The sequence below is a fragment of the Tripterygium wilfordii genome, chromosome 3 (assembly GCF_013401445.1).
Source record: "Tripterygium wilfordii isolate XIE 37 chromosome 3, ASM1340144v1, whole genome shotgun sequence".
Taxonomy (NCBI): Eukaryota; Viridiplantae; Streptophyta; class Magnoliopsida; order Celastrales; family Celastraceae; genus Tripterygium; species Tripterygium wilfordii.
This window is the reverse complement of record NC_052234.1, coordinates 3,327,927-3,349,594: the sequence shown is the minus strand read 5'-3', so window position 1 is coordinate 3,349,594 and position 21,668 is coordinate 3,327,927. Positions and strand designations below refer to the sequence as shown.

The following is a 21,668-nucleotide window of genomic DNA, read 5'->3' as shown; positions in this document are numbered from 1 at the left end:
ATCTATCTGTTGAAAAATATTTAGAAGCTATGAACATGGAACTGGAACAGTTACATGAAAGCAGGATGGAGGCTTTGAACAGGATGATAGTCCAAAAGAAGAAGATAACAAATGCCTATAAGAAGAAAGTGAAGAAGAAAGTGTTCCATGAAGGCCAAATGGTGTGGAAGGAGATCCTACCACCAAGAATCAAGGACAGAGAGCTAGGCAAATGGTCTCTAAACTGGGAAGGACCCTTCAAAGTCCACAGAATTCTCAAAGACAATGCATATTGGCTGGCAGACCTAGATGGTCAGCCACATAAGTGATTTATCAATGACAAATACTTAAAGCCATATTTCCCAAGTATTTGGGAATTACATCTGTAATGATATAAAGGATGTGAAAGCAGGCTATTTAGCCGTAGCCATGAGCTGGCCTTAGTGGCCGCATATTATGAATAAAAATAGTAGATGATCACAGGCCACACAAAAGAAATTGCAAATAAATGATTAGCAATTATAAAAGATAATATCCAAAATTAAGGCCAAATAATGGTCAAAGTCAAGTACTAGAAGCCAATACAGATGGCAATAAAATTATTTCTAATAAACCAACCAAGGCCAAACAATGGCCAAAATCCAACAATCAAGTCAACATATGCTTCAGACCCGACCAGGTATTCTAATGTGCTTGAAGGCGTGCTTGAGTTACCTACAAATCTAAAGACCAAGTTTGAGCATCTAATAGTTGTGACTTGATGGAAGCATCCAGAGTATTGAGATTTTGCAGAGCATCTTGAAATTTCTCATGCACCCGGTTTCTTGCATCATATTGCTGCAGAATCTTACCTTTCAAACCTTGGATCTTGAGTTCAAAAGTCTTAATTTCTTCTTGAGCAGCAATGATATTCTTCTGAATCCCAAGGTCTTCAGCAACCAGGTTTTGAGAGTTGGCAAGTAAAATTTCATAAGCAGCTCTATCGTTAGATAAACCTTCCAACTTGCTCGATAAAGTTTGCTCCAGAGAATAATCTTGATGAAAGGCAGTGGGTATATGATGCAAATCATGCTCCAGACGAATGAGCCTACTTTTACTCTCGGAAGCTATTTGAGGATCTGCTAGCAGAGTATTCACATGTTTTAAAGCTTCCTTACCGTCTGCTTCTTGAATATCTGGAATATTTTTCTCAAAGAGCTGGACCAACTTATTGGTGGCATGCTGCAGTTCTTCCTCAGTTGGCACTTTGCTAGCAAGAGGAGGTGGAGTTAGGAAGGAGAAATCCAGACCTGCCAATGGCTTTACCACGCTGGTTGGAATGATGGAGGTAAGCACTTTAAATGATGTTGCTGCCTGCATACATAAAGTACTGTCGCAAGTATCAAAGAATTATTTGTGGTAGCAAAATAAAGAAAATGAAAGATATCAACCTGAGAAGATAGAGGAGTAACTGAGCCAGAAGGTTGGTTACAAATTTTGAGACTGACAATTGGCTCATCTGATGAAGGAACTCCTGTATAGCTGGTGGAAACCTTTTCACTCTCATCTCCAGAAGCTTCACTATCATCATCGCCTGAAATTGTAACAGGCTCTGAACTGGATTGGGTGGTCTTTTTAATTATAGTAGAAGATCGTTGAGATCTTCTCACAGCCACCACATTCCTATTGATTTTTGGCTTCTTTTTGGGGGAGATTGACTCACTTTTAATGTTCAATTTTCTAGAGGAAAGTGGAATAGCAGGAATAGCTGCACAGTATGTCACCAGATCAAAATCTCATAGACAGACAAGCAAGTAGAAAAAGAGGTGAAGAAAGCATACCAGGCGTAACATCTGCAATGTCTGCCTCAGATTCAGTATTGAAGAAAGCATACCAGGTGTAATACCTTTCCTTTCAAGATAGGTAGTCAGAAGCACAACCAGGACTGAAGGGTGGTAGCAGTTGAAACACAAATCTTTTCAAAGCATTATTATTTACAGCCACCTGGTTCTCAATCCTTTCTCTAGATTGAATGCTGGTCCTCTATTCTCCAGGAGGGTTGCAATGAGAAAGGCGGTTAAAAGGTACATTTTGGGTATAACCCACATGCGTAGCACAGAGTTGAGGATTGTAGGCCTCAAAGCCACAAGCAGGGTTCATGGGGTTATCAATATTGGCACCTTCATGAAGATACGTGGGTGTAACAAGACAGGCCCAGAAGTCACGAAGGATATGGTCCATTACCATAGTTATGGTGACTTTGGAAGATAACAATGGCATCAAAGGACCACCAGGCAAAGTGTCAATAAACAAGAAATATTCAGAATCAAGTCGATCTGAAGGCAAGGACAAGAAAAAATTGAAGATTTCTACAAAAGACATATCACTGGTGCAAGCTAAAACAGACTGCCCATAAGAAGTGAATTTGGCAGGTAGTCGATAGCCAGAAGCACGTAAAGTAGGGAAATAAGCAAACAACCAACGCTGAAGAATCCAAAGGCTACTAGAAAAACGATGGTAGTAAGGTTTCTCAAAGGTGAGTAAAGAGAGACAGTGATAAATACGGCCTAGCCAAATACTACCTAAAGCCACATTCTGACCTTCAGCTAGTGCGCATGCAAGGGGAAGATAATCTTTCGCAGGTTGATTAGCAAAGGTGCCAAAAGCATACCTACAGAGTCTACACCACAAGAACAGAGCATGCTCTTTGAAGGTAGGTTCTCCAAGGTGTTCTGTGGAACTTAAACCCTGATAAGAAAAGGTTTTATTTTCCTCCATTATTCCTACCTCGACGATTCTGACAGAAGTAAAGAGGTTGGGAGCATCTGGACCTGCAATCGGTAGCCCAGTTAGGGCATACATATCCCTCAGGGTGATGGTCATATGGCCACTGGGGAAAGCAAAAGAATTTGTTTAACGGGACCAGAAACAACAGGTCGCTGAAATCAAAGTTGGATCGAAGGGAATTGACTCAAGAGTCATGTCAATAAATCCATCGAGTCCTTGCTTCATCCATTGTACACCGAAGGTAGTTCGAAGTCGATTGACCCAGTCTCTCCATCCTAGAGGTGGTTTGGGCCAAGAATGATGTCGTTCCAATAGCGGTTACTCATTTGCACGGTTGGCAAGGAGTTCTTCACTAGAGAATGATGAAAAGCTTGTCATCTTCTTGGTGAAAAGATGAGAGTCAATGAGAGCAGTATTTGGGAGGAAGGAAGCCATCAGTTGAAGAAGAAGAGAGGAAGAGGTCAGGGTTTTTTCTCAAATAAATGAAGAAGTAAAGAGGCGTAAGAGATTAAGAACCAGTAGCTCAAATTAAATGAGATAAGTGAAGAGTTTGAATTTTAAATGGATTTTATTTGATAGTAATTGATATTTGAGAGGGATTTTTAACAAGAACACATATAGTTTCCAACTACACATGCTTGCGTTTATTTACCATGTAATTTATGCTCACATTCTGTTGATTTTTTTTAAAAAAATTATGCTCTATTGATTTCACTTTGTGAAAAAAATAAACATAATTTAATAATAGTTTGTTCTATATTTCTTGTTTGGCATCACATTCTTAAATGTATGCTCTATTGATTTTCATTTTATTAATTCAAATTGATATTGGGCATAAAGTAACAAAGTATTCGAAATGTCTTCATTATTTCATTACTTACTCAGAATCCCGCAAAATACGAACAAAGTGCCAATAAATTATAAATTTGAAGTTATAGTAATTTTTTTTTGAGAGCAGGCTAAGCAGCATAGCATTGATTTACACAGGATTACAATAAGGTAGAACAAAAGAGAGAATAGACTGGGGAACCCCCTCCATGCAAACATGATCCGAATCAGAATGCGTCAATTTATCGAGTGCAGCCAAAGCATCAGCCACCTTGTTATTTGCTCTATGATTAAACAAAAATTGATATACCATTGGACCCAACAGTATACTAAGTTTATAACATAAACTCGCATGCATGCGCAATTTGGTGAATGTCATGCTGGAAGGTGATGTCCTTATGTATATTTTTTTTGGTAATCGAGAACGACGTCATACAAGCTTGTCTTTTGGATATCCGATATGGATCTAAACTCCGGTAGTCAAGCCCGCACACACAGAAATTTCCCACTTAGACTGATGAATATATATGTTAAAATTTTCGCTCAAGTTAAAGGTATGATACACATTGACTCGATGGGGGTCCCTGCCATAAGACAGATTAACTGCTAATATTCTATTTTTGGGCTATTGTCTGCCCTTTTGGTTTGTTGTTGTTATGGTTTGTTCTTTTCCTTCTTGGTGTTTGTTCTCTTGTTCTTTTTCTTTATGGGTTAGGTTTAGTCCCCCATTGTGAGCCACCGGAGAAGGACTTTTCTTCTCCTCCTTATGAAATAAAATTTTTGGTTTCTTAAAAAAAAAAAATGTTAAAATTTTCAGGTTGCCGATGAGTTTATAAAAAGAAGGAAAGACTTAAGAGTGCCCTGTTTGCACGCTTATGACATTCTGCAATCATTTTTACTAATTTAGATAAGCTGATTATGAAAGCCAACTTCCTGTTAATTGACATCACTATGATTTATATAAGCTGACTATGATGGTCCTATTCGGTGGTTCTGTTCTTGCAAACTTAATTTTCCTTTTTCATGCCATCGTGTTCTTGCGAACACGATGAATGTTTGTAATGGGTTTAGGAATCTTACTTGAGGAAAGGCCCGATCCGGCCGAGTCCGACGTCGGTTTAACAAACTAACACCACCAACGAACTTACTGGCCAGAGATGAACCTGACCCAGCCCTTGGCTGACCGTAACTGTCGTCGGAGGTGCACGACCCGGCTTTCACTCGATACAGGTCACTTTGATCCGGGCGGAATACTTGTTTTCCGACGACCCAGAAGTTTGATTCCGATTTGTTTCATGATCCTGAATGCGTTGGTAATGTTTTTGGCCTCATATGGGCAACTTTGGTGCACACCAAAAAATTGATAAATATGCGTCTACGATCCCTTGTACGTATAGGTAATTAAGCGATCATTTCGAATTGTTGGATACTCTGGAGGCAGGAGTATGATTAAGGTGTTTGGAGCGTATCAGATGAGTCGATAATGCTTTAAATAATACAATGTTTGACTCGATAAATATTTCGACAATAAATTCCCTATGTCTTGTAAAATTCAATACTAACATCAGTTTTGAAACCCCATGTCATGATAGTCAATCTGTTCTGACATTTGGGACAAGCATTTGACTTGTATATTGTGCAGGTTCAAGTTTTTTGTATGCTAACGGCAATATTTGTTAGCCTTGGTGCATCAGGTTATGTATGCATATACGACACTTGATGTGCTAAGGTTTGACGCGGCACTTGATGTGCTAAGGTTTGACGCAACATGTGTTATGCCGAGGTTTGATGCGAAACATGTTGTGCTGAGGTTTGATACGACAAGTGTTGTGCTGCGGTTTGATATGTAATTTTTTAAAATTTATTTACGTAAGGTTGAATGCGAGATTTTTTTGACTCAAAATATATTAACAACTAGTTTTGTTTGAAAGAGCTATGCACATTGATTTTGAATATATGATTTATTTCAAAATTTGTCATCTATTTTGTAAGAAAAATCGTTTTGAAATTTCGTTTAAGAAAAGAAAAGAAATCAAAACTGATGATGTCATGTGCATGTTGGGGAAAATGTGGGAGGAAATACCTCAATTCATATGAGAACTTAAGGAAAATTTCGTAAACAAAAAATTATTTAAATCTTTATTAATACGTGTTTTAAAATTCCATGGATTTTATGGTATAATAATTAATTGTATGAATATATTGGAACACGACTTTCAAATTTTGTCATTCGTAATAACTGCCCGATAATAAATTAGAGACTTTTTCTATTGGTTAATAAAACTTGTTCAATTGTCTCTACAAAATTGGATTTGGGGGCTCAATAATTCCTTAGAGTCTATAATTCATATCCAATGGTGAAGAAAAAGTCATATAAATTTTAAAAATGAAAAAACAAAAATGTGGTGTGATGTGACACATGTCTCAAGCCATTGGATTTCAATTGTAAACTTTATAATTTGAAACTAATTGAGGAGCCCCCTAATCTCCTAATCTGACAAAATTAACTATGAATTGTATCTGTTAATCAAAGGTGGGTCCCAGTCAAGCATTTATTAGCATAAGCTAGAGTCAAACTTCTTCATAATATAATAGAAACTCAAGTAGAAAACGTCAAACCCATACATTAATACATAACGGTTTTGTACTTGAAATATATAATTATGTATAGTTGTGCCACTCTTTCTTATAATAATAATCATAAGAATGAGTCACATTACTTGTGGACTATATTATTCACTATATTACTATAACGCATAGGTTATCAGTTTAGATTGGATCTGCAAGATAATTTTTTTAGGGTTCTATGACTCCAACCGATAATCTCGTTAAAGATGTTTCAAATTACTTGGTTTCGAACCACTAGCCTACCAAGTTCAACCGGTTACATCTGATGGCAAAACAAAATATCAAATTTTATTTTGAATTTTCATTAGCTATTTATTTGAAATTTTAAACAGTTAAAAATGTCTAAACAACTGTAAAACTAGTAACAAATCCAACAATAGGTCTTACCTCACCCGGATGAGGTAAGAAGGGTCCACGTTAATTCTTGCATGCATGGGTGCGGGTCCCACTGCACGGTCATCCATGAATTCTTCAAACTCTAGGTATATTATATATTGTTGTCAGTTTTGTTGTGTTATTGATAAGTCAAAAGCAGAACATAAAAAAAAATAAAAAGTCAAAAGCAGAATAAGTCATGCACGTACACACTCATTTGTTTATCACACACACGCGGCATAACCTTTCCTCAACCCCTATAAATGATTTCATACTTGCAGGCATTCTCCACCAAGTCCTAATATCATTTCCTCTCTCAACTCTCTACTATACTCCTCCTTCTTCAATATGACTACTTCAGCTGTTCAACTTTCTAGCAGTATTGGTGCTTTATTGTTGATGCTCTTTATCATGAGCACAACATGCCAAGCCCAGCTTTCTTCAACCTTTTATGACAGTACATGCCCTAATGCACTCACTACCATACATACCTCAATTAGATCCGCTATCGCTAAAGAACGTCGAATGGCGGCATTTCTCATTCGCCTCCATTTCCATGATTGCTTCGTTCTTGGATGCGATGCATCCATCTTACTAGACGAGACCCCCTCAATCCAAAGTGAGAAGACTGCCCGTCCTAATGATGATTCTGTTAGAGGCTATGGAGTCATAGACAATACCAAAGCTGAAGTAGAGAAAGCATGTCCTGGCATTGTATCTTGTGCAAATATCATTACAGTGGCCGCCAGAGATGCATCCGAATATGTAGGTGGTCCATCTTGGGCAGTGAAACTTGGAAGAAGAGACTCAACCACCACAAGCAGAACTTTGGCTGAAGGTGGAGACCTTCCTGCTTTTACAGACGGCCTTGAACAACTTATAACATCCTTCAGAAACAAAGGCCTTAATGCAAGGGACATGGTTGCATTGTCAGGTTCCCACACAATAGGACAAGCTCAATGCTTCACTTTTCGCGATAGGATATACAACAACAACAACGCAAGCGACATTGATGCCGGATTTGCTAGCACTCGCAAGCGTGGCTGTCCGGCAAGTGGTGGCAATGGTAATTTGGCACCGATGGATTTGGTAACGCCCAATTCTTTTGACAACAATTACTTCAAGAATCTACAACAACGGAAGGGACTTCTTCATTCTGATCAAGTTCTCTTTAGTGGTGGATCCACGGACAGCATTGTCAATGATTATAGCAAGAACCCCAGCACTTTCAAGTCTGATTTTGCATCTGCCATGATCAAGATGGGAGATATTGGTGTTCTCACTGGTTCTGTTGGTCAGATAAGAAGGATTTGCAGCGCCGTCAACTAGAATTCCGTGCATTCTTTATGTATTTTGCTTCAAATTTCTTTTATATCTTTGTCACAGCTTCAAAATTCTGTTGTATCCTTGCAGTCTATGGTCGTGGAATTTTTTTTTGCGTGAACATCACTAGCTTGCAAGGCTGAAAAGAAATAGGAAGCTCTCTTCAAAGCAGGTGTGAGATCTTCATATGTGACTTGTTCTTTCTCTTCAATTATCAACGGAGGAATTATTTGCTTGAAATTCTTCTCTCATAAACTATATTCAGTTTGGTGCATATCCCCAGAGCAAAGAAATTATATTAGTCGTATTAACATTTGAATTAATCCTACATTAGTTAAGTAACATTTTTGTTGGTCGCGTGAAACCCATTCAACTATCCATTAGACAACGGGAAGATAATGTAGGGTGACATTAGCACACACTGGGTAGAGCAAGGGCCAATGTCTCAATTGCGATAATGGAAACACCCATGAGACTTTAATTCACGACCTCTCGCTTGCGCTAAGAGTTACCGTGATCAAGTTCACCATCTCAACCATGATCCGTTGTTAGTTAATTAGAGCACGATAATCCTATACAAATATATCGATAACCCCATATTTATATACACTAAAAAACAGTATGGTACCTGCTTCATGCATCCAAAGTAGGTCGGAAGCATGGTTGACTTCATAGCGATTCTCGGTAAATTAAATTTCATGCGAGCCTCTTCGACCTCAGCGGCGGTGCCTGCATTAGGGTCAAACTCCTATATCTGCGTACCAAAGTAGAATATTGGAGTCTTCAATTTGCATTTCTGTGTACAGTGAGACCCCACAAAAGTAGATAGTGATGAGTTTGTCTTCGTAGAACACTTGCATGCAAATTAAAACAATAATAACTATGTGGTAAAACAGGAGTTATGAAAGCATTGTTCTTTCTAAATCCTATAATAAATCTCAAAGTCGGATTTGGGACTTGAAACATCTGCATGCATTCGTATTCATTTGAGGAAGAGATGTAAAAAGTCGCGCTTTATGAAAAGTACAACCAAAAAAAGAAAAAGTATGATTTTTTGTTGAAAGGAAATATATAACGTCCTGTTTGGTGTCACTTTCAAAAATTATGAAAAAAAAAATATAAAACAAAAATCGAAAACATAAATTTAACTACCCGTTTGGTTTTTGTATTTAAAACATAAAATGAAAACATAAATTTAATTCAATATGAGATTGACATGCTAGATGTCGTGAAACACTGCTCTTGATTCATAGAAAAAATCAATGCCCAAAGTTGGGACAAGCCCGACCCGATCCCCAAGCCTAGTCAGGGATAGACCTGGGCATATAGCCTGGCCCTAGATCGACCCGGGTCCGTACCCCAACATAAAACAAGCATGCCCAGAGACAAACTAGGGCCTAGAGATTGATCGTGGATCGACTCGGACCCAAAGCAAACCCCAGGATTGACCTGGACCTAGCCTGGGACTAACCAGGCCTAGGATAGACCCGACCCCGAAGACCGTCCCAGGACAGACCAAACCCCGAAGCCCACCCCGGGGCCGACCGACTTCAAAGATAATCACGGGATCGATCCGACCTCGAAGACCGTGCCTGGATCGACCCAACCACAAAGCCCGCCCAGCGTTTGACCCAGGCCCATAGCCAGTCCTAAGTGACTCAACCCTGAAGACCGTCCTGGGGCAAACTCAACCCCGAAGCCTAATACGAGACCGACCTGACCTTGATGATTGTCCCGGGACAGACCTAGGTTCGGGGCTTTAGCCCGTCCTGAGACCGACCAACCCTGAAGTCTATCCCGAGACAGACCTGACCCAAGAGACAGTTTCAGGATTGACTTGACCCCGAAGCCCATCCCGAGACCAACCCGAAGATCATCCCGAGAATGACCTGGGCTCGAAGCCCTATCGGGGATTGACCTGTTCTAGAAGCCCAGCCCGGAATCGACCAAACCCAGAAATTAGGCCCGACCTGGGTCCGAAGTTTGGCCCGGGACAAACTCATATCCAAAGTCTGGGTTAGACACAGCCCGAAAATGAGAAAATGATAGAAGGGTCGGTACACATGTCGTTCGAGAGAGAAAGGAGGTCGTTGTGTGTGTGGTGTTTTAAAACTTATGAAACCTTTTGTTTTGTGGTTTTAAAATTTTGAAAACCTATTGTAAGTTTTCATACAACTGAAAACAAAAATTACAAACAAACACTATCTTTTATTTTTTTTTTGTCTATTTTTTGAAACTAAAACAAAAAATAGTAGTGATAGCCTAAAGTTTCTATCTGATTTGTTTTATGTTTTATATGTTTTCTATTTTTCAGAAACGTCTTGTTTTTTTCATTTTCTGGTTTCAAACAGTTTTCAGTGATTTATTGTTTCCCGTATTATCTAAAATGACTAGCTAAACGTGTTTTTTATATCCTTGTTTTTGCTTTCATTCATTTAATCAAGAAGAAAAAGTCAATTCTACTCTTAAAACATATTTTTCTTCTTTGCCCTATTAACCCTAAATAAATTGTAATCTTATCTTAAAACGTCACGAACAAATCAATATAACTTTTGTTTTGACTTAATCAATATAAAGGGAAGAATGACTTACCAAAAACAAAAAAAAGGGCAAGAATTAGGGAGTGTTTCAACACAGTTTGTGTTTCAATACAAGTGTTTAGTGGTCAATCACTGGATGATTAGTAGCTAGTAGACTAGTAGTCGTACCAACTAATAATGAAAACCTAGTCAAGTTGGACAATTTTGATTTAGCACGAACATAGTTTCTCCCTTAGAAACTTAACCAAACATGCATGCTTTTATCCAACTTTAGTGACATATGAACAAGAAAACACATCAACCCAAGTACAGCAGCAAAATATATAATAAGAGGAGAAGAATAGTATAAAATTGATTCTGGTTCAGACTGAATATGAGATCCTAGTTCAGGAATGTTCTTTTAGTTTACTATGATTTTTAGAGAGTATACAAGATAAAGAGTACAAGAAATAGCTAGTGGCGTACCTGAGCCTATGGGGGCCCTGAGCGAACTCTAAACAAGGGGCCCTCTAAATTTTTTTGTGGCGATTATCATATAGTTAAAGTCTAACTCCAAAAAAAAATATATTACTTAAATATAACTCGTCTAGCATTTTGAGATGCAAAATCACTAATTACATTACTATAATCAACCTTTTCCACCAAATCACTGTCAATAGACAACATAGCTAACCCATTTAACCTTTCTTGTGACATGGTGGACCGAAGATATGATTTTATCAATTTCAACTTTGAAAAGCTTCTCTCTGCGGAGGCTACCGTTATTGGAATAGTTAACAATATTCTATATGCAATCCATGTATTTCGAAAACCACCATCAAGCATTTGCAAATGATTTAATATTTCAATAGGTTTTTTTACTTCTTCAGGAAAGATGTTACACAAAACTTTTAATTCTAAAGCTAAATCTCTTGCATCAATATCATAAAGATTATCACACTTCAAAAAATTCTCAAGTTTAGTGCAATACGATATCAAACTTTCATTATCAATAGAATGTAACTTCTTCAAATCAAACAAAAATCCAAAAGTCTCTCCATATAATTGAAGTTGTTCAAACCTACTTCTAAAAGAAGAAATAGATTTGTCCACTATGTATAGAAAGTAATCAACTCTAAATGACTCCTCGACTGAACGTATTAAATCTTCATTGTTAATTTCATCAAATTGTCTTTTTCTTCGAATTAGTCGTTTTGTTTTAAAAACAGGTTCAATATCCATTGCACTAGCTATTTCTTTAGCTTCAATTATGGCTTCCACAAATCCTGTCTCTCTATATTGTTCAAAAAATAAGATGAGTCCTCTTAGCTTTTCTACGGCAATCTTAATATCCATATCTTCAGCTTGAAGGGTTTTACTAACTGTATTTACAGCAAATAATAAATTATACCATATTATCAAGCTAATCAAGAACTCAAAACTCTCAATTTCATTTGTTGCTAAGGATTGGGCTTCACTCTTTGTCTTTGGATCTTCACTAGTATTAACTAAGTCAATTAAAGCATCTCTAACTTGTGGACTTTGATATCGTATTGCTTTAACACTCTCAACACGACTTTCCCATCGTGTTTGAGAAAATGGCTTAAGTGTTAGATTTCCAACATAAGGCATCAAAATATTCCACCGTTTTGTAGACGATGCAAACAATGAATATATGCGTTGAACAACTCCAAAGAAAGATATGGCTCTTTCACAAGAGTTGCCCATATCACAAAGTGTAAGATTAAGACTATGACAACCACAAGGTGTGTAAAATGCTCCAGGATTCTCCATAAGCAACCTATTTTGAACACCTTTGTGTTTTCCTTTCATATTTGATCCATTATCATATCCTTGCCCTCTTATGTCACCAACATCAAGATCAAGGGTATTTAAAATATCTTTGAGCACATTAAAAAGTCCTAGCCCCGAAGTATCATCTACCTTTAAAAATTGTATAAAAAATTCCTCCACTTTTATTGGTTTGACGGAAACATCTACACATCGCAATATAAGAGACAATTGTTCGTCATGACTTATATCAGGAGTACAATCAAGTATAACAGAAAAATATTTTGCCTTCTTTACTCTTCCTATAATTGCACTTTTAATTTCATTGGCTAAGAGTAGGATCAACTCATTTTGTATTTTTGGACTAAGATAATGATAATGAATTGATTTATTTTTAACTCGTTAAATATGTTCTTGCATGATTGGATCAAACTCTGCAATCATCTCAATAAAACCTAAAAAAGTTTTCATTTCTCCCTTCATAAAGCTTCTCCTTATGACCACGAAATGCTAAATTGTTTCTTGCAAGAGTTTTTACAAGGGCAATTATTCTTTTTAACACTTGTCTCCAATGCTCTTTCTCCCTATCTATTTGTTCTTGTACACTCTTATCAATTGTTTCAAGTTTTCTCAACCTCACTTGCAATTCTATCCATTTGGTCATGCAAACTAGGTGTTCACTACTAGTTTCATGAGCTTTAAGTCTTTCACTAAGATGTTTCCAATCATTAAATCCATCCGTTGTCATTCGGGAAGTGTTATGATCTTGCTTGAATAACTTACAACAAAAGCAAAACACTTTGTCCTTAGAAACAAAATATACAAGCCATTTCATATATTGTTTCTCTCCATTCAATAACACGTTCATAATAATTAGATGAAAAATGTCTACCAAGGTCATCAACACCAAAATCAATATCAAGAATTCTAATTGGACCTTTTTCTACTAATAGGTCCCTAAACTTTTGATTAATATTATCCCAATTTCCTGGATCGTAAATGTTTAATGGCCCAAATTCTTTACCACCTATTGGTAGAATTTCTTTTTCCTCATATTGATCACCATCATCACCTACTCTAATTTCTTCTTCTTTATCACCTACTGGTTCTTCTTCTTTATCACTCAGGACTGATGGATTTGTTTCTTCTTCAGCATTAGATGTTGAGCCACCTCTTTGTTTACTAGGCAAAAATCTATCAAGAGATCCTGCTAAAGATCGAACCAATTCTTCTTCTCTTTTTTTTTGTTTTCTTTTTTTCAAAACCTGACTTTTATTTTCTAGTTATCATTATGATCAAATTTACAAATTATCAAAAATCTCAATCACAATACAAAAAATAAAATAAATGACAGGAGCAGCAAGAGTTATATTCAATCACTTATCACTGAGCCTATTAAGTGGAACAAAATCACCTGGTAAGGCTATAAAACCAGTCAACCATATGTTGTCGAGCTGCAGAGTGCAGGAGGAAAATCTCAGAATCCAAATTCCAAAAGTGAATGAAGAGCAGACGAACAGAAAGGCCAGAACCCATAAGAGATTACAAAAGAACCAAAGAGAATTAGAGATTGCAAACACCAAAGAAATCATGAAGATAAGAAAACAAAAACCCTAGAAAATCAAAACTCAAAGAAAGAATTACCTGCAAGTGCAACTCTCAAGACTCAAGTCTCAGGCTCCTTCTAGTTCTAAAATCCCAAATGAAAACCAAATCAATGTTGAAACAGGAAGTCAAAAGTCGGAAGTTAGAGTCGGAACTTGGTCTCGGAAGTCAAAGTTGAAACTCGAAAGTCACAAGTCAGAGTCAAGAATTGAGAAGATGGAAGTAGAATTGAGAAGAAAAGGGAATAGAGAATGAGGCGTTTTGATATTCTTTTACTTCAATTAGTTGGGCCTCTCAAATTTTCTTGGCTATTATTGATTTTTTAGTTGGGCCTCTCCTCCAAATTTCATTCTTTCTTGATGGGCTTTATAAAGTAACACATATAAGGTTTTAAAATGGGCTAAGAGAGTAAGAAGATAGATGGACTACCATATAACTTAACTAACACTATGAAAAATTGGGGACCCTAAAAATTTGGGGAAATTTAGGGGCCCTGGGCGACGGCCCAGCTCGCCCAGGCCCAGGGCCGCCCCTGGAACTAGCATTCACAAGTCTCTAGGATTGTCCTTACCCCTTCAAGCTCGCGCTCTCTCTCTCAGCCATCTCTTTTTCTCTATTACGACTAGGTTATTGTTGAGAAATTTGTCCAAGATCCTCCTTAACAGAAATATCACATGACAGTAAAGAAATTGAAATCGACAATAGCAACACAATGAACACAAGCATATATGTGAAAAAAACTCTAAGATCAGAGAAAAAATCACGACTGTTGTCAAAAGGTAACCAGATAAACTTTCAATATATGAAAAATTTATATAACCATAGTCTCAGTGTTCTTTAGCATATCCGTCCGGACGCCCCTATCATCTGTCCAGACAAATCTTCATCCTTCCTCAATTCAGACATTCAGTAAAGCCCTTCTACCACTTCACACATCTTAGGTGTTCGGATGGCAACTCCAGAAACAACATTCTAGCAACAGAACTTGGCTCCACACATAATCTGAACCGATTCCAATTTATTTATCAATCATAACAGTTATAAAACAATAAAAAAATATATATATTTATATCAACCCTAATTATGACAGAACACCAACCGTTTCAGTATTCTTCAACTTGGACCACTTCGTCACAAAATTTCAATCTTGAATCAAAGTTGAACATCAAACCACGGTATTTTTTTTAGATCCACCGCGGCATGTATTTTTTTTTGCGCTTCGTCTAAATGTACCCAAATATTGATTAATGCCCGCATGCATGTTGATGAACAATGTTTCATGTTCAGAAGTGTTAGGGAGGCAATAATTGAGGATTGTTTCTTTCAACACATATTGTGTTCCAATACAAGGGTTTAATTGTAATATCCGGTGTTTTTTTTTTAAAAACAAAATATATAATATGTATATTTGTAGAGGAAATATAAAACTCATGTAAGTCATTTGGACCAAAGTCTTTCATTAAGACCCAATATGGGATGTAGCTTGGCCCATACTAAGTTGTCCTAAACATATAAGCTTCAAGATGTAGAAAATGGGCTTAGCCCAAGTCAATTTCAGCTAGCCTTTTAACAAGCTTTGGCTTTATGGGAAGTTACAAGAAGAACATAGGAAGACAAGTCATAAGGCAGAGAACTAAACAGGGGGAGAAGAAGAATCTAAGGGGAAGACGCGAAACAATGGGAGTGGTGGAGTGTAAATCCCATAGATTCTCTCGTGGTTGCCAAGGTAATGAAGAAAGAAATGTGTTTTGGGAGGCTTTGAAAGTTGGGTCTACAAAGCTTAAGTTCGGTTTGCGAAAGAAATTCAGATTGAAGGTTGGGGAGAGATTGTCTACGTTAATTTGTCCTTGTACAAGGAAACTTGGATGGTCAAAGCTAAAGTTGGATTTCATGTGCTACTTGGTTCGGGTAAGTTCTGGGATCAATTAAACTCTGAATTTGTTTTGGCCTGTACAAAGATGGGAAGTGCTACATGCGTGTGAATTGATGTGGTATGATGGAAATTTTGTAGGAAATTGGACTTGAAGTGTAAGTCATGCGGTCAAGAACTAGATTTTCACGGGTAAGTGGAATTGAATCTCTATTTCAATTAAGATGACGTTTGTGCTTGTAAGTGAGATGAGGACTTATTGAAGTTCTATGTACTGTTGGCATTGAGTTGTTAAATACTATATCGTTTTATTATATGGTCAGGCGGTCGACATTGTCTCAGGATTTGGCTAGTAGCATATTTTCGGTGAGTGGATAGATAACTTATCTGATGCACTGAACCCACACACACCTATGATCCGTCCTTTTCTTCAGATTTTGTATTAGTGTCCCTATTTGTCAATATCCGTATATATCCGTTCGGTTACTGTTTGTTAGACTTCTTGTGTGACCCATGATTTTCTTACTATTGGGACAAGCATAGAATTAACTGCATGCGACCTTTTGATATGACATCGATTACTCTGATTCTGAAATATGTGTTATTCGGATTTCTTATCGAGATGGAATGTTCTGATTCGAACTTGTGATCGTATCCTATTCTGGTTTAGTTTGATGATTGATTGATTGATTGATGGTTATTTGTTCCTTGGGAGTTACTATTTGTCAGAATATTGTACAATAACGGTAGGATACGTTAGCCTTGGTGCACCAAGTTTGGATATGTTTGGATATCGACACTGGGTGTGCTGTCTGATATAGACACTTCATGTGCTGTTTGATATCGGCACAGTGAGTGCTGTCTGATATTCTAATTGATTCTGTATGATGGTACTCCCTTCTGATACGTTGCTTGTTCAGTTCTTTGACACCTGATTACCCGACTTGTCCCCTTTGTATCATTTAAGTTTCTATTCATTCACCGAGTCTTGTGACTCATGCTTCCTTGTTGATACTTTTGTTTTAGATAGAGTAGTTTCGGTAGATCCAGGACCACCTTCAGCTATTTTGAGTTCTATCCGATTTTGGAGAGCCCGTCACCTGTAGTGCGGGTAGTCACTCTGATATTTTCTATTTTACCACTCTGTATAAATTCATGATCTTAGACGCTCCGTTAACTATAGATAGGATGTTTTGGTATGTATTGCTGTTGTTGTGTCGCCGACGAGAGAGGGGAAGAGATAGGAGGAAGATGATGAGGGTATTTTAGGCGAGGGTAGTTTGGGCATTTCATTAATTAAATGGGGATAATTTGGGAAGAAATCTTGAAATGGTTTCAAAATTATATGCAAAGGGATTATTTTCAAAATACAATAATATTGCCTCAAAGTTGCCTCAGTTTTAAGGTCGTAAAATTATTGTTTGTTTGCATCAGACAATATAGTGTCTTAACGGACATAAATTGCCTCTGAAATGTATTGAAACACGACTTCCAAAATTTGTCCATCGTGATAATTGCCCTACAATAAATTAGACAGATCTTTTCTATTGGTTACTAAAACTTGTTCAATGGTCTCCGTACATCAGCATCTAAATCGATAAAATTAACCGTGAATTGTATATGTTAATCAAAGGTAAGTCCCAGTCCAAGCATTTATTAGGATACCGAAAGAGTCTCCTCTTAAACAGTTCACATGAACACACGTCTTTGAACATGAAAATTTTCCGCTCTTTGACTTTGATGTCGCATTTATTATTATTGGTTATCATTTGCTCTAGATAAGAGATCTTACGATTACGGCACTAGGGATCAAGAGTAGTATTGTGATTGTATATAATGAATTTGCACGTGTGTCAAGGCTTGTTGTCAGCCCAAAGGAATTGATAGGAGTTTGCACCGAGTCTGACCTTTGTTCCAAATGGACTGTGTATAGTTAAAGAACAAAAAACTATTCGCTCGAGGTTTCCCTTCCGGGAAAAGAACTTAAAATTCGTTGAGTGTCAATTTGGAAAAAAAACAAGAGACAAAAGACTATCAACGGAATGAAGGACCTCTATTGAATGGAAATGAAAAACAACACATTGATGGAATACATCAGAAATTTCATTGAGAAGTGATACATCCTGAGATGTAGGCATACTTTACAAGCTAAAATGATGACATAGTCGTAGGGACTTTGGAAAGAAAAAGACAAATCTAAAACTAGTTGGCCGGAGCTATACTAAGTAAAAAGATTAGTGGCCGAAGTCATGCCTAAGAAAGTAATAAAGGATTGAAGACGGTGGGTATGTGTTTGACGTGGGGTGTTTATATGCTTCTCTTCTTTCTTCTTTTATAGTGCCAAGTAATGTCTCTTCTTCTACTTCTCTGGTACTTACTTCACGAACACTGTCATGGGGATCATGATACAACTGCCTTGAGATTGCTTGATTGAATTACTGAGTTAATAGTCTTCAACTGTAACTCTCTCCTAGATTTAGGGACATGATAATCTCTCTATAGTCATGCGTCTTCTTCAAGGAAGATATGGACGTTCTTCGAGGTTGTGCTAGTCTCCACTTCGCGGGTCTTTAGGTTTCATGCTTGAATATGTTGGAACATGGGTAACGGCAGCCATTTTGTTGAAGCTTCTACATGAAAGATCGTGTAAAAATGTGTTCTTCTTTGATGTGCAGGACAAACGTCACGTGACTTAGGCTTCGTGCTTTAGCTGGAAACAAGTTTGAGAAAAATTAGGAACATTCAACTATCATACTCCCGTTTCTCCTGAACTCTCTTTGAGATAATCTTGCTGAAACCTTGGTTATTTCTTAACAAACCAATTTTGAAAAGCATAATTCGTTAAGACCACAATTCCCTGAAATATGGGAACTACCTCTTAGATTTCAAGCTGCGATCAGAGGGCTTTGAGTTGTAGGATGGACCTTCCTAGCCAAGCTCAGGTGGGTTGTAAGGCAGACCATGCTAGATGAAGAGTTTCCTATGATAGGGCTTACCATACTAGCTGAGTTAAGGTGTGTTGTACGATGTATCATTCCAGCCGAGCTGTCCCTTTTTAGAGCTTCGATCAGTCTGCTGCTTCATCGAGGTGTCCCTTTTTTGGAGCATCGAATTGTCCATTGCTTTGCAGAGTTTTTCCTTTCTTGGAGCGTCAAGCATTCCGCTACACTAAGTAGTCTACTGCTCGGTTTTTTAGGTATATATCTTTCCTCAGAAGACACGAGCTTTTATCTATTAGGTCGACCTTCTAATCGGCTCATTACCTGACCTATCTATTGGGCCACTTATGTACTCACGATTTTCAGACGTTATGGCGAGCCAGATGGCTTGCATGTTTTCACAAAATCGACGAAATCAACCGTGAATTGTATCTTTTAATCAAAGGTGGGTCCCAGTCCAAGCATTTATTAGTATACGCCAAGGAGTCTCCCCTTGGAACCGCTTACATGAACATTCGCCTTGTAAAATGAAATCTTTCCACTCTTTGATAAGGACGAATCTGTTATAGTCAAACTTCTTCATAATAATATAATAGAAACTCAAGTAGAAACGGCATCCCTCTGTGCCAAACAGGTGTGACTCTTTCTTATAATCATAAGATTGAGTCAACAACTAGTGGACGATATTATTCATCATGTTACTATTAACTGAAGAAATATGGGTTAATAGCCCATTTGGTCACTGAAAAATATCACGTATTCAATTTGCACACCCAAAGATTTTTTGTGCCAATTTGTTATACCAAAGTTTCAATTTCTGTCAAATTGCACAATTGGTCATATTTGCTCAGTTTAGGACAATCAACATGTCCATGTGACATTTTGATTGTTAAATAGGGATTAAACGTGGAAATGATTTTCCACGTGTTAATAATACATTTTTCTGAAGAAAAAAAAAAACTAGTTCAATTTGAGGAAGAACACGATGCCAAAGAACAAAACCCTCTCATCCTGTGGTGTTGGTGGTTTCCGATATCCAGCCGGCTCATCATGGTCCGATCTCTCAACACCGAAGATCACCAGCATATGAGGCGAAGGCACAAAGGACAGAACCAAAACCGGAGTTTCTCTCTGTCTCTCTCTCATGGGGGTGGCTTTTGGCTTATGTGATGAGATCTAACCGAAGTTTCTCTATCTATTCTCTCTCCTTAAACGAAGGTAACTGAAGAAAGTTAGTGGAAGAAGAAGAGGAGATGAAGCAAAGAATATTTTTCTGATACTTGAATATTACACTCAGTACATCAGCCATATATAGTTACACGTCTCCATGATTCTAGTGATACACCTAATATTTACCTCTAATTATCATATCAATCATTGACATCATTGACCCTATGATTTAGCACTAATGATATTCATACACAGTAAATATGGAAACCATAATATCACAACTTAATTACAACCGATTCTCCAATATCTCCAATACTCCCCCTCAAGCTGGATCAAGGATATTGATTGAGCCAAGCTTGGATAATATTTGATGAAATTGAGCCGAAGGTAATGCTTTCGTGAAAATATCCGCGAGTTGATCTCGACTGCGGGTGTAATGTGTAGCAATGACTTGTGACTGAACATGTTGTCGAATATAATGGCAATCGACTTCGATATGTTTGGTGCGCTCATGGAAAACAGGATTGGATGCGATATGCATAGCAGCCTGGTTATCACAACAAAGAGACATTGGTTGAGGATGAGAAATACCCAAGTCACCAAGCGGGGCCCGTAACCATATTAGTTCTGCTGCAGTAGATGCCATGGCACGGTACTCTGCTTCCGCGCTTGACCGTGCAACAACCATTTGTTTCTTGCTTTTCCAAGATACTAAGTTACCACCTACAAAGATACAATATCCGGTGGTCGACTTTCGATCCAGATTATTTCCGGCCCAGTCAGCATCAGTATAACCATGAATTTGAAAATGACCATTATGCCTCATGAGAACACCTCGTCCAATAGATCCTTTTAAGTAACGAAGAATCCGTTTGACAATGGCCATATGATCCACAGTAGGAGCATGCATGAACTGGCTTACAATGCTAACCGCATGACTAATATCGGGTCTTGTTATTGTAAGATAAATAAGCTTGCCAACGAGCCGTTGATAAATCTAAGACATATTTTCGCTGATTCAAAAACAACCCCTTCTTGGATGTGGCCATTTCTATTCCCAAAAAATATTTGAGAGCACCAAGATCCTTAATCACAAATCGTTGATGAAGGATGCGTTTAAGGTCTTGAATAGCAGTATCACGATCCCCGGTGACAATAAGATCATCCACATAGATCAGCACAACCAACCTTGCACCAGCTTTAGTACGGACAAATAAGGAATGATCTGCATCACTCCTTTTAAAACCAATTTCTTCAAGCACCTGACTTAACTTTGCATACCACACCCGCGGCGATTGCTTCAAACCATAAATAGATTTATGCAATTTACAAACCAATTTAGGATTGTTACCTTGAGGGTGACCCGGTGGAAGCTTCATGTATACTTCTTCTTGAAGATCCCCATGCAAGAATGCATTTTTGACGTCCATTTGTGATAAAGACCAACCATTATTCATAGCAACTGAAAGCAAAGTACGAACAGTAGTCATTTTTGCCACTGGTGCAAATGTTTCTTTGTAGTCAACCCCATAGGTTTGAGTGAAACCCTGCGCTACCAAACGTGCCTTATGTCTTTCAATCGAGCCATCGGACTTAAATTTGATTTTATACACCCATCTACTTCCAACAGCCCGTTTGTCTGGTGGCAACGGAACAATGCTCCAGGTATGATTAGCATCAAGAGCTTGAAGCTCCTCTTCCATGGCTTGCTGCCAAACTTTGTGACCGTGAGCTTCTTGAAAGCTTTGTGGCTCGATGTTGCTAGAAACACTATTGAGAAATGCGGTATGCATGGGTGACAGTTTGTGATATGTAAGAGCATCATGCAGTGGATAACGTACCGAATAAGATACATAATCTTGAAATTTTGATGGT

At 37.8% G+C, this 21,668-nt stretch overlaps 2 protein-coding genes and 1 long non-coding RNA gene across 3 annotated transcripts; 2 read left to right on the top strand and 1 right to left on the bottom strand.

Moving 5' to 3' along the window:
- The first annotated feature begins 6,955 nt into the window (after positions 1 to 6,955).
- LOC119995409 (lignin-forming anionic peroxidase-like) lies at positions 6,956 to 8,139 on the top strand. Its single transcript, XM_038841889.1, has one exon. The coding sequence runs from the start codon at positions 6,976 to 6,978 to the stop codon at positions 7,903 to 7,905; it is 930 nt and encodes a 309-aa protein (XP_038697817.1). The 5' UTR covers positions 6,956 to 6,975; the 3' UTR covers positions 7,906 to 8,139.
- Positions 8,140 to 9,459: 1,320 nt separating this feature from the next.
- LOC119995521 (zinc finger MYM-type protein 1-like) lies at positions 9,460 to 13,745 on the bottom strand. The gene is made up of 5 exons (XM_038842039.1): positions 13,624 to 13,745; positions 13,070 to 13,403; positions 12,665 to 12,987; positions 11,058 to 12,453; positions 9,460 to 9,822 (listed from the first exon to the last, which is right to left on the bottom strand). Exons 1-5 carry the CDS (start codon positions 13,743 to 13,745, stop codon positions 9,460 to 9,462), a joined length of 2,538 nt encoding a protein of 845 aa, XP_038697967.1.
- Positions 13,746 to 15,521: 1,776 nt separating this feature from the next.
- On the top strand, positions 15,522 to 16,217 carry LOC119995685. The gene is made up of 3 exons (XR_005467682.1): positions 15,522 to 15,722; positions 15,826 to 15,876; positions 16,008 to 16,217. It is a non-coding gene; the product is annotated as an uncharacterized LOC119995685 (long non-coding RNA).
- Positions 16,218 to 21,668: the final 5,451 nt, after the last annotated feature.